Below are 13,543 nucleotides of genomic sequence, written 5' to 3'. Positions count from 1 at the left end.
AATTGTTTTGTAGGTGCAATTTTGTCCAAGAAGGAGACGGCAAAAATTTGCATCCACAAATTGGTGCTTTCATTGAGAGTTGAGTCACACACTCGTAGAAGACTCTCGCATATAAGGTTTTTCGTTTTCTTGTTCATTTGTAGATTTTTCGTACGTTCTTATTCTTAGAATTTTTATTTCTAAAAATTCTTTGGTAAAACATAAAAGAAAAGTACAATGGCAAGGGATTCGGAAACCTCGACAAACGAAACTTCCTATGTTCAAAGATTCGGATCGAATGATAAAGGACGAGACATAGCCCCACCACAACGATTCACAAGGCTCAACACGATGGTAAGAGGAGCAACTTTACCACCAAGGAGCATTACCACCATGGCATCCACGGGGACTACTGTGGCAGTGAGGAGTGGGCCAGCTCCATGGTAGCGAGCCCACAGTGAGCAGGGGGCAACGAGGCAGCCACCAGCTTAAGCCCATGCCACTTTGCAGCAGCAAGCCCAAGCCGCTGCCCTAGTAACGCAAGCCCTAGCCTCGCACCCACGTGCACCACAAGTTGAGCAGCCTACTATTGTGGCCCAGCATGCTCCCGTAGTCTAGTCTGCTCCCGTGGCCCAGCTAGCTTTCATGGCCTAGCCTGTTTCCATGGCCTTCCAAGCAGCCCAGATTGGTCCAAGATTGGTTCAACCAAATTTCTGGGCCCATGATTGAACCGGGGGCATTTTCAACCCATTTCTCTGTGAATTTAACATGTCCCAACTCAAATCTCGCACCCGGAGTCCACTGCACATCCACTACTCAAGGAGACGCATTTCGTCCAAGCTCTTCCAACTCAAATGGAGAATAATACTTGTCTCAACAAGTTATAGAGTTTATGAGTGCCCTCGCACAGTAGACGACTTTAGTGAGTCAGCTCTTGCAGAGCATCGAGATGTAATGTGCCCCTGACGAGGTGTCCTGAAGTAGGACAAGGGCAAACGAAGAACCTCTCCAGCAGAGTCCCATCAATCAGCCACTTGACCGGTCACGAACCAAGTGTTTTAACAGAGTACACTCCCGACTGGGCCCTTGAGATAGCGTATACTCTTGTCTTAATGCGTGGATGAGCATGCACTCTCAGTTAGGCCCACAGACAAACATACACTCACGGTTGGGGTCACACTCTGATAATCAACATGAGCAACCTTCCAAGCGAAGTGTTCATTCACGGCAAGGCCCGCAATGAGCATTCTCCACCTCACATCGAAGTAGGTAGCACAACGGACGGAGAGAAGCAGTCACTCAATCTTGCTCAAGTTCAACCAGCAGCTTGCGAGTTACCTGCTCGCCTGCTAGGAACATACCACATGCACCGTAATCGTGGCATATCAAGCCGAACACATGGAAGAGCAGCCTAGACTAGCAAGTCACGACCGGGAGCAACCGAGAGCTCTGCCGCCCCTAACAAAGGCAAATTCAGGAAGAAGTAGAAAGGCTCCTGACCGAGCGATTGCACGATTTCCTGTGCAACGAAGCTATTGATAAGGTGCTCCAATGAGACATGACCAACATAAGCGAGTCTCATCTTTCAATGACAAGATCAAGCAGATTGGACTACCTTGCATAGATTGCCGGATACAAAGACTACTTATGTTCCAACAAACGCAGCAGCTCGGCCTAATGGCACATCGGGGGTAGACGAGTACCAGAAGGACACACCAACCCAACTACCAAGAACCGGGGGTAGGCCTTATTCTTAACACTCCAAACGATTCAATACTAAAGCAGCACATCATTAGTAGCCGAGCATCACGGATAAGGGCTGGTATACCACATGTCATTATATAAGTTGGAGGAAGTTTAATTTTCAAGTGTCCTCCCACTTGTATAATGACATTTAATGTACCATCCTGTGTTTCGGGCACACTGAAAAATCTGTCATCTGCAGGTTAAAAAAATAAAGTGAGTTTTAAAGAAGTATTTTCAAACCAGCACTTATTATACACATTGAAATTTTAATTAAACAGTGCTTCTTGACATGCACTTCAAATGACCCGGAATCATTTTTAAGTTTTTCTGCCACACCCGAATTAGATGACAAAAGTAGCATTATTGGTTCTTCAGACGTCACTATTTGTACTTTTAGTTGCATAATTTTCAGATCTTGTAAGTCTTTAGTGGACAATTTTGTAGTGCAAAAATAGGAGACAGACACAGCAACCAGAGTGCTGACCACAACCATGGTGCTGGCTGATGAGCAACTTTCACTTCGTTGTTCATTTATGGCACCGTCGTTGCTATTACTGCCACCACCACGATAGGGCTTAGACTTAATGTTTTTGACGTGCAGAGGAATTGAGTTCTATTTTATGTTTTCTCCAACCATTTCTTAATTCTCCATTTAATTCAATAGTCACACCACTATGTACCGTTACTGGTTACAACATGAATGTATTGATAATACTATATAATAGTGTGAGTTACCCTAAAAACTTCTCTGTGTCAAAAGAACTGTGAAAAAAGAAAATTTGGGAGTCAATTTTCTTCAAACATTGAGCAGAATTGCCGCGATACCACAAAAAGTGAATATATGTTACACGAAAGTGGCAATAAGCGTCCTATTACTATTGTAAAACCAGGCTTTGGGCTCAGAAAAGGGCCTCTTGTGTGCTAGCATGCCTTCATAGTTCATCTAACTACACAAGATGAGTAATTGACGCCTGTAGTTCTTCTAGCGCTCGCCCCTTGGTATCCATCACTAGTTTTGCAATGAATACAACAGTTCAACCACAAATGGTCAAGAAGACGAACTTTTCGTGTTGAAAGATACATTATAAGCCTGAATGCAGGACCAGTATTAACTAAAATTAACTTAACTATTCGTATGGAGAGCATTTTAGATGTACGTGACTTGTTCGTTGCTAAAGATGTGACTAATATTTCCAAGAGAAGAAAAAATACTTGTATGTGGATTGTTTGGATTTACCAGCATGCCAATAAACACCAAAACGGGAGCCCTTCCACGGTCAAGGTCCTGCCGTATAAAAAAGATGTACGTCAAAATATGAATTTGCAAATGAAGCAAGAAACAACACAAGCTGAGAAGTGCGGGAACAAATTTTGGTAGAGACCTGAAAGAAAAAATGCCAAACCCACTAGAAAGGCACCTGAGCACATCCCAGCAGCAGAAACCTGCAAAATTTGATGGCTTTACTGTGAGCTTACTGATATCATAAAATAAACGTTCTTTCGCCATTCTCAATTTCTTACCACCAGAAGTGGCTGTCTTCCTGATTTATCTGCTAATAGCATACTCAATAAAACACCAGGTATATGTAAAACACGAAAGAAATATCTACTCATTGGAGATATGCATCAAACGAAACTATCTAATCACTTATGGAGTGATAGTTTTCAGACTCATGTACCCCAATAATTGCCAATGATATAGTCCCAATGCTACTTGAGAAATCTGCCAGTAAATGGATACGAAATCATATTTTCTGCTGTACAGCATTTGAATAAATGAAACAAAATAAAAGCCTTTGATCCAGTATCAAATGCTGTATAGCAGAAAATATGATTTCCATAAAATGTTACTGCACTAGACCCCCCCAAATTGCTGCAGTACCATCAATCCAGCTCCAACCTAAACCAGTTAAAATATCCGTAGAAAGGTAAGACACCTCATGAAAAGAAAAGGTAATGCAGTAAATGACTTGTTCAATCGTATTTCCCTTGAGAAAGCTTACAATGAGTGAGCGAGCGTATCTTCGCTGAAACAAGTCCAGCACTCTTTCTGACTGCTGCTGAAAGATCATGGTATAATCCCGCCACGATATACTATTATGTCTTATTCTTTTTAAAAGCTAAAGAATATAATTTATCTCCAAAATAATTCCTCAAGTTGAGGATACCAAACAAATAACCTTTAAACGATAACATGAAGTTCGGATTTGGAAAGTTACCACGATATCAGCTGCTTCTTGAGATATATAAGAAATTTTCCTCTAAGACGTTGCAGAGCAGCATAAAGGTCCTTTTATTTATCAATTTTAGCCTGCAAACTAGCGTACCATAATTGATTCTAGCTGTGTGCACTGTTGGCAGAATAAGGTCACAGAGACGAGTAACTCATTCTTAACTCACCAGCCACCTTGGAGTCTCTGGAATGAAAAATAAACCTATGATATGTAGTAGGGATGGAATAGCTCCAGAATCAACTATATCTTGTACCAACTAGAGCAATGGTACACCAGTTTAAGGCATTTCCAATGAAATACATAAGTGTGATGCCGCAGCTAACCATCAACTGTGCACTTGATGAAATTTAGACTACTGATTAGAGAAGTGGAAAGTAACTAGTAAGAGGGTAAGCATCATGAATCATAGCTGAAGTAAACGTTGCCCCAAGATCCTTGGGTGTTATTTCCGCTATGTCAGGTACCTGTTAATGGGAGAGAACTTGATCATTTTATATATGTTTTATATGGATATGTTAGAAACTGATTTACATTTGAAGAAGAACGAGACGGAGTTTGCATTAACCACGTACATACTTAACCCAACGCCAAACCCCGAAAACAGCCGTCCAAAATCCAGCCACCAAGCATTCTACCATCAAGCATTGAACTCAACTACTGATTGAAACACAATAAGGGAAGAAAACAAAAGGCAGGCAGGAAAAAAGAGAGAAATAGAAAACAATAGGTTGCATTCATCATATGTATATGGAGACAGGAAAGAGAAGAAACCTTTGCAAATGCTATACTCAGCCACCCTGCAGTACTGAATGTTTCGGACAGCCACATTGTCTGTTTCAAGATATCAACATGAAAAGAACAAAAAAAAATATAGATAATATAAGTTTGAGCATCTGCACTAGGCCTAGGGACAACGGGAAATGCGAAAACTTACACCTCTAAGACCAATGAGATCCGCTGTTCTTCCATTTACCAATCCACCAATCACTCTGCCGATTGTTAATGTTGAACCAAAAACTGAGTACTGCAGAAGGAGAAGAAAGTTTACCAAATGCAGAGGAATGAAAACCGAAGAGACTATAATCTACATGATATATATACAAAGGTGGCGAACATCTAATTGCAATTTGCAATCAAGGTCGGTTCACTCTTATCATCTACAAATGGAGTTGTAGTATATCTCGAGGTCTTAAAATTGTATCTATTTACGTTTTTCATGTGACTATTTGATCTTCTGTTAAATTGATGATATTGAATTTGTTTATAGGTTCTGCGAATAAACCATTTTTGCAACAAATTGACTAACTCTGCTTGTTGTTCAAGAATATAAAACAACAATTAAAAAAAAAAAACGAAACTTCATGATATCACTTTTAGTGTGTGTGATGCGAGTGTCGCTTCCGATTACCTAATTAGGTCCTATAATGCCCCAACATAACTTTAACACATCAAAAGATTATACAAACGTAGAAGAAAATTGCTATGATTTAACAAATATTATGGTGTTTTGAGAGAAAATTGATACATCGTGACAAACACGTGACACTTTGTACTCCATGACCATGTACCCTTTCAGTATCACGTGACAAGTACGTGACATTTTGAAAACAAGAAGCGAAAAACGACCATCTCTCTAGATCTGCGCCCGTCTGTTCACACGCACGGCGAATCCAAGCCGATGAAACAGAAAGATTCAAACTTCACCGAACCCTGATCGAATCTCCGCCATGGATTTCGTGGAACTGGAGGCGATCGAGGGCCTCCGATGGTCCTGGAATTCATGGCCGCCGTCAAAATCCGAGTGCGCCGCCCTTGTCATCCCTCTCAGCGTCATGTGCACACCGTTGATGCAGCAAGCCGAGCTCCCGATACTCCCCTACGACCCCGTCACTTGCCTCCGATGCCGCGCCGTTTTGAACCCCTACGCCCGCGTCGATTACCCTTCTCGCATCTGGTTCTGCTCCTTCTGCCACCACAAGAACTCCTTCCCTCACTCTTACTCCAACATCGGCGAGACCAACCTCCCCGCCGAGCTTTTTCCGACTTACAGCGCCGTAGAGTACGCCAAAACCGCCCATGGAATTCCCAATTCTGGCTCGAATTCCCAGAATTGGGCAAGTGGGTTGTCGTCATCGTCGTCCCTGTCGTCTATGGGGTCGTCGGCGGCGGCGTCGTCGGTGTCGAATGGGGATTCGAGAGGGGTGAGGCCGGCGTTTGTGTTCGTTGTGGATGCTTGCACGCCTGGGGACGAGCTTGGGGCACTTAAAAATGAGCTCTTGCTTGTTGTGGAGAAGCTTCCGGAGACCGCTTTGGTGGGTCTGATCACGTTTGATTCGATGGTTCGCGTTCATGATCTCGGGTTTTCGGAGTGCTCGAGGGCCGTGATGCTTCACGGCGAACGGGAGCTGTCATCGCTTCAGGTAGCTGGTTTTCTTCTTTGCTTGCCATAATTTTTTGGTGTGTTGAAGTGAAAGATGTTGCATTTTGCGTGTTTTTTACTTGTTAGCACTTATTTTGGATATCAATGAGTTTCTTTTGGTAGTTTAGGAGAAGTTTAACCATTTGCAGTTTAAATTTTTGTGTGTTGAAGTATATGTTACGTTTTTTCGTGTTTATAATAATTGCTGTTCTTGGTTATGAAGTAGATGCGTGTTATGTAAATTTACAATCTTTGAGTTTAAATTTGCCATATTTTGGTGTGTTGAAGTAGGAATGTGTCACATTTTTCGTGTTTTTACTTATTATCAAACTCTTGGTTATTAACGAGTTGCTTTAGGAAGTTTAGAAGACATTCAATTTGGAGTTTAAATTTTGAAGCAGTCCATTTGAATTTGATAGTCTGAACTCTGAAGTAGTAGTTTTATCACTTAATCCATTTTGATATTTGTGGAAATCTCAGTGCTTTTCGGGTCTTCTAGAAACTAGAAATGCTCTCGTCGTTTAAGAATTAGTCTCCTAGTTTGCTCAGAGGTTGAAAGCAATCAAGTATACTAACTCAGATCCAGATTTTCTCGCCGATTGATCTGTTTACTTATGCGCTTCATATTCCCTAGAGAATGTTCTGTGCCTAATTTGAATTACTGAGTTTTCTCATTGAATGCATTTTAAGTTTTAACTCATCCTGTATGTAACTGGAATTTAATGCATTACATTTATATTTTGAACTCTTAGACCCAACAATTTCTAGGCATTAAGCGACCAAAGCATCAGCAACTCGGAAAGATATCAGTTAATCAAAAGCAGGGCTTTTTGCTACCTGTTTCTGAATGTGAGTTCAACATCACAACTGCAATTGAAGAGATTCATTGTTCAGTTCAAGTCAAGCCCGGTCATCGTCCTCAAAGGTGTACCGGAGCAGCAATATCAGCTGCACTTGGACTTCTGGAAGGATGTTCAGGGAGCACGGGTTCCAGGATCATGGTCTTCACATCTGGACCAGCAACTTTAGGCCCAGGAATAATCGTTGATTCCGATCTTAGCAAGTCCATCAGAAATCACCGAGACCTCATCAATGGTCATGCCCCTTACTATAGTAGATCTTGCAGCTTTTATAGGCAAGTGTCGCAGAGGTTAACTGATGCATCTATTGTTCTCGATTTGTTTGCTTGTTCTCTTGATCAAGCTGGAGTTGCAGAGCTGAAGGTCCCTGTTGAGAAGTCAGGTGGTTTCATGATGCTAGGTGAGTCATTTGCGTCAAATCAATTCAGAAAATGTTTAAGCCACATTTTTACTCGTGATAAAGGGGGATATTTGAAGATGTATTTTGATGCAACTATTGAGATAGTAACCACTAGAGATATTAAAATCTGTGGAGCCCTAGGTCCTTGTGTATCTCTTCGAGAAGTCAATGATTTAGTGAGTAGCAGTGAGATTGGGGAGGGTGGTACCTATATGTGGAAGTTGGGTACAATCACCAATAAAACATGCATTGCTTTTTTCTTCCGAGTGAGTGATGAGCAGAAAGTTCAACCTGGGTCGGCATTCCTGATACAGTTCATAATAAGATACCGTCATGGGAACATGGGGATCCGGAAAAGGGTAACAACTGCAGCGAGAAGATGGGTTGGGGGCAGTTCACCAGAAATTGCTGCTGGGTTTGATCAAGAAGCTGCAGCTTCAGTGATAGCCAGGCTTGCTATTCGCCGAGCTGAGACTTGTTTCGCTCGAGATGTTATCAGATGGCTGGATGACACATTGATCCGCTTTGCTTCCAAGTTTGGAGACTATGCGGAGGAAGATCCAACTTCTTTCCGCCTGTCATCCAACTTCTCCCTTTTCCCTCAGTTCATGTATTACTTAAGGAGGTCTCAGTTTATTGATGTCTTCAACAGTAGTCCTGATGAGACTGCTTTCTTCCGGCTAATGCTGAATCGTGAGGGGGTGGTGGGTTCCCTTATCATGATCCAGCCCACGCTTTTCCAATACTCCTTTGATGGTCCACCTGTTCCAGTCCTCCTAGATGTTCGCTCCATCTCTCCAGATGTTATCTTGCTCTTTGACTCATACTTTCACGTGGTTATTCATTACGGGTCCAAAGTTGCTCAGTGGAGGAAGCTTGGGTATGACAAGGACCCAAACCATGAGAATTTGAGGAAGCTGTTGGAAGCCCCGGAAATTGATGCAGAGCAGTTGATGGCTGACCGAGTTCCTGCACCAAAGTTTATTAAATGTGACCAGCATGGCAGCCAAGCGAGGTTTCTTCTTGCAAAGTTGAATCCATCTGTTACCCAGAATTCAACACACACTGACGGTTCAGATATTATTTTCACCGATGATCTGAGCTTGCAGGTATTTTTAGATCACTTGCAGGTCCTTGCAGTGCAAGGCTGATGAAGAGGAGCACTTTATATGGATTTTCGATTTTCTCGTCATACAAAGGTATTTTTGTGTATAGTTTTGAAGAGAAAAAGGTGTCTAGTTGTATTAACCCACTGTGCTTTTGATAACGAGTCAATTTATTTTCCAAGTATCTGTTATCATTACATGATCAACGTTATCGACAAAATGGAAAATTGATGCTCAAATGACGTGAAATTCTACAGATATTAAACAAAATGGGCGATTGATGCTTGTATTTCTTCTAGGGTTCTCCCCTTGGTCTCCGGCACTAGCTTTGCTGAGAACAAAACAGTTAAACCGGCAATGGCTGCGTAGAAGAAAAACGTTCCTGAAATCATTCGAACAGTTATTAGTATGCAGAAAGACCGAAAGCGAAGGGAAGAGAGGAGGGGAGTGGATTTTATACCCACCTGCCGAGCTCCACTCCATCATAAAATTGAAGGTGTAAGTTGTTATCCAAGAACAAGACCAGTACACCAAACTCAACAGGCTTCCGGCCGAACCTTTAATGTTTACCGGGAAAATCTGAAAAGAAACGCATCAAATCTTCGTTATAAAAGTCGATTTCTTGTTAAGTTTCGGATAATCAGTTGGTAGAGCTGTACCTCTGACATAATAACCCACGGTAATCCTGACATTCCGATCAAGTATGTCGTACCATAACCCTGAATGCAACATCAATTAGTTCAAATATTCTCATTTCTCGAATAACTTACAAGGAGACGGAAGATGTGATCGGTTATATTGTACCAGCATGCCGATGAGAACGAGAACTGGAGTTCCTTTCTTCCACAGGTCGAGGTCCTGCCACGACGAAAAAATGTACTTCAAAGCACGATCGAACATTTATGAAGCAAACAGCAAATCAAACAAGAGAAGTATCAAAGTTTAGTTTGAGGAGAAACCTGAAAATAGAATGCCAAGCCCACAAGAAACGAGCTCAAGCACATTCCGGCAGCAGAAACCTGCAAACATTACACAACTTCGTTACGGACTTACTGGTATTCAACATCGAAAAGTCAGATTCTTTGCCTTTCTCACCATTAGAAGTCGTCGTCGTCCAGATTTGTCAGTCAAGAAAACACACAACGCAACAGAAGGTATCCCGCTAATAGCCAATGCAATAGTCCCGACACTACTTGAAAAATCTACCCGAAAATGGACATGAGAGCATATTTTTCGTTATATTGCCTTTCAACTGTATGAAGCAAAATAAAAATGTATTTTGATTTACCGGCATCTACAAATATAGAGCTTCCATAAAAAGCCGTTGCATTAGCCCCGGAAAATTGTTGTAGAAACATCAGCCCGACACCAATCTGAGACGAATCAAATGTGTGTACAAATGTCGGACACATCAGAAAACGGGGAAGTGAAACAATTGATGAATTCTGTAAATATATGTTCTTTGAGAAATTCATACGATGAGCGAGTCAGCATATCTCTTATGGAACAAGTCTAGCATACTTTCTGAGTGCTGCTGAAACATTTCTGTATAATCCTGCCACGATACAAGAGAACACGATCTCATTTCTTGATTGTATGCCGAAAGAAATATCTTTAACCTTAAAGTGTTGAAACTTGGAACATTACCATGATATCAGCTGCTTCTTGTGATACAGAAGCCTTCGTTCCTCTAAGACGCTGCAGAGTGGCTTCAAGGTCTTCTTGTTTACCAACTTTGGCCTGCGGAGCTAAGTGTTTTAGTTACTTGAGCGCTTGATTTATTTAAACTTTACTAGACACGCACTCACCAGCCACCTTGGAGACTCTGGGATGAAAAATAAACCTATAATTTGTAGTAGAGTTGGAATTGCACCTGATAATGTAAAATCTCATAGTATTAAGTGTTCCAGTAAATTTTTATGCCTAGATAAACTTAACATAAGGTTTAAGACTAGCGGATAAGTTACCGATTACTGCAATGGTGCGCCAGGGTAGGGCGTTTCCAATGAAATAGAACAGCGAAAAACCGCAGCTAATGAAAAACTGTGTACTTCATGAAATTTAGGCTAGTAATTAATGAAAGGTAATTAGAGATTATCTCATATTCACAGTGATTTTGTTATCGACATCATACCTGATTAGCTGAAGTAAATGTTCCTCGGAGATCCTTAGGTGTTATTTCTGATATGTAGACAGGTACCTGTTCATGTATAAGTAAGAAATCATTTCAAAAGATTTCAGGAAAAAATACCTATACTTCGTAGGAAATTCGCACATACCACGTACATAATTATCCCGATGCCAAATCCCACTGACAGTCGTCCAGTATCCAGCCACCAAGCATTCTAACATCAATTATTTAATTCAAGTACTGATAGATTCAGATAAAAAGGAGAAAACAAAACTTAAGCGACATTCTACTGTAAACTAATTTAAACTACAGGGAGGGGGTCTGAAATTCGGGTGCAGCACATTCGCTTTGGCCGATGTGGCTACAATCACATCTGCTAAAATTTAGTATCTAATCATATATATGGAGATGGGAAAGAGAAGAAACCTTTGCAAATGCAATAGTGAGCCACCCTGCAGAACTGAATATTGCAGAGACTCCCATTGTCTGTTTCATAAAATGAGCGGGGAAATTAAGAACAAGAAGAGTTTAGTTCATGAGATAATTTAAATATAAAGGGTAGTTAGTAGAAAAACTTACACCCCTACGACCGATCATATCCGCCATTTTTCCATTTAGTAATCCACCAATCATTCCTCCTACTGTCAGTATTGAACCGAAAACTGAGTACTGCGTAAGGAGAAGAAAGTTTGTCAAAATGCAGATAGAGAACTTCGCAAAGAATCTGAAACTTTTCTTCGGCATCCAAAATTTACGAAACCAAATCCATGTTTGTAAATTCCACAATGGGAAAACTTAACTGATGAACTTCATATTTAACACTGTTTTAAAAATCCCCGTCTAGTGCCGCTTAGGTCCCACCTACGCACTAGGCGGCTAGCCACCACCCTGATTAATGCCTAGGTGTTTGAAAATTAAGAAATGACGCATAGACCTGCTGAGGCGACCGCCTAGGCACCCGTCTAGCCAGCCCAAAAATTGTAAGAGACTTGTTGAATACTTAAATAATCACACATTATATGCTTGTTCCTCATGTTTTCATTATGTTCCAATACTTCATAATATATATGTCATTCTATTTTGTAATTTATGATGATGTTATATATATTTTAAGTATAAACATATACTTATTTACATGAAATATAATGGATTTAGTTAAATCCGCCTAGACCCCATCTAGCCACCTAAGCGCTAGGCTCCAGCTCGCTGCTCGACTAGCGACTAGCGCTTAGTGTCTTTTAAAACCTTTATTTAATACCCGAATCCCACGTGGGGAGACTAAAGAATTGCATAATAGTTTAAATGATTTGGGGTCTCTCAACCAACACTATTGTACTTACGGCAGCAAGAGTAAGGTCCAAGTCTTCAACGATCCCAGATTCAGCAGCTGATGAATATCCTGTCTGCAGCAGATCATTGTAATTAATGTTTATCAAGATTAAAACCGGAAGATGATTTTTGCACGTCCCTCTTATCCTCTTGTACTCCTCCCTTTTTTCAAGCACTTTGACTAAATTAATATATCAAAGGAGAATCAAGGCACGGAAACAAGAGGAGGAGTGCAGAAGGAGAAAATGGGATTGTAAATCACAAAATTACTTACGGCACAGCCAGCAGAGAGAGATCCACAGAGGGCCACCAAAGTGCTTAGAACAACAACAATGGTGACTGATGGGGATCCACTGGGCATTGTTTGACTCCCATCAACTGCATCCCCATTTACGTTACTGAACACGTCTCTTAGTAGTCCTTCTTCCATGGTTTCTCTATGATCCAAACAAATCTTATTTTCTTGTGAAGAAGGTGAAAAAGTACACGTGGAAAAAGAAAACGGTTTGCAGAAGAATGAGAAATGCAGGTACTCATAAAAATGAGAAATGCAGGTATTCATAAAAACAACCATAATTTATTATTAATTCTTCATTATTATTGGTTATAATTAACGAGTATTTTATTCTGTAAAGATATCTCTCAAATATTTTATTCCCAACCTTTCCTTTGGTTCAAACTTCACCTACAAGTTTATTATAAATCTAGTTCAGTTGGTGGAGTTTGATTGGTAGGACGATTGAAGTTAAATAGTATTTCATCTGCCTGATTTGTGTTAAAGTTCTAATGAGCAACTGATATTTTGTTGTGTAATTAATAGATGGTAAAAGTGGAGAATGTTTTAGGGAAGTGCGGAGCAAAACGTTGCTGCTACTGCAGTGATGATTTCATTCGTTGACTTCCGTAGGATTCCTCCATTTCTGTAGTACAAGCTTAACTATGTCAAAGCTACCTGCTCACTAACAGCTGTTTTCTTCAATCTAAGGTTTACAACACATATAATTTTACCCTTACATGTATCTATAAGATAAAACTTCACCTAACTCTATTAACATTTAAATTGAAAAACTAGCCGTTGCTTTCTTTTGGCCTTCCTGCTGACTAAGGCAAGATCAACAGCAGATATTCATTTAGTTCCAACACCTGGTTTTCTACCCCTGAAGGCTTCAAATGGTGTCTTCTTGTGAAGAGCCCTTGTAGGGCTTCTGTTGATCAAATAGACAACAGTATTGACTGCTTCACCCCAGAAAATATATGGAATTTTTTTCTCATAGAGCATGGACTTGGCCATCTCGACTATGGTTCTATTTTTCCTTTCTGCCACTATATTCTGTTGTGG

At 40.8% G+C, this 13,543-nt stretch overlaps 1 protein-coding gene and 2 pseudogenes across 3 annotated transcripts; 1 reads left to right on the top strand and 2 right to left on the bottom strand.

Moving 5' to 3' along the window:
* Nucleotides 1-1,278: 1,278 nt before the first annotated feature.
* Nucleotides 1,279-5,659, bottom strand: LOC137745464 (sugar transporter ERD6-like 5; annotated as a pseudogene).
* On the top strand, nt 5,571-9,654 carry LOC137745757 (protein transport protein SEC23 G-like). 3 transcript variants are annotated; one of them, XM_068485761.1, is made up of 3 exons: nt 5,571-6,379; nt 7,131-8,837; nt 9,044-9,654. In XM_068485761.1, exons 1-2 carry the CDS (start codon nt 5,687-5,689, stop codon nt 8,787-8,789), a joined length of 2,352 nt encoding a protein of 783 aa, XP_068341862.1. In that variant the 5' UTR covers nt 5,571-5,686; the 3' UTR covers nt 8,790-8,837; nt 9,044-9,654. The 3 variants fall into 3 exon arrangements, with proteins under 3 accessions (XP_068341862.1, XP_068341861.1, XP_068341860.1); XM_068485760.1 differs by having other exon boundaries at nt 9,002-9,124; XM_068485759.1 differs by lacking the exon at nt 9,044-9,654 and having other exon boundaries at nt 7,131-8,925.
* Nucleotides 9,005-12,634, bottom strand: LOC137745760 (sugar transporter ERD6-like 5; annotated as a pseudogene).
* Nucleotides 12,635-13,543: the final 909 nt, after the last annotated feature.

The sequence above is a fragment of the Pyrus communis genome, chromosome 9, assembly GCF_963583255.1.
Source record: "Pyrus communis chromosome 9, drPyrComm1.1, whole genome shotgun sequence".
NCBI lineage: Eukaryota > Viridiplantae > Streptophyta > Magnoliopsida > Rosales > Rosaceae > Pyrus > Pyrus communis.
This window is presented reverse-complemented; position numbering and strand designations above follow the sequence as displayed.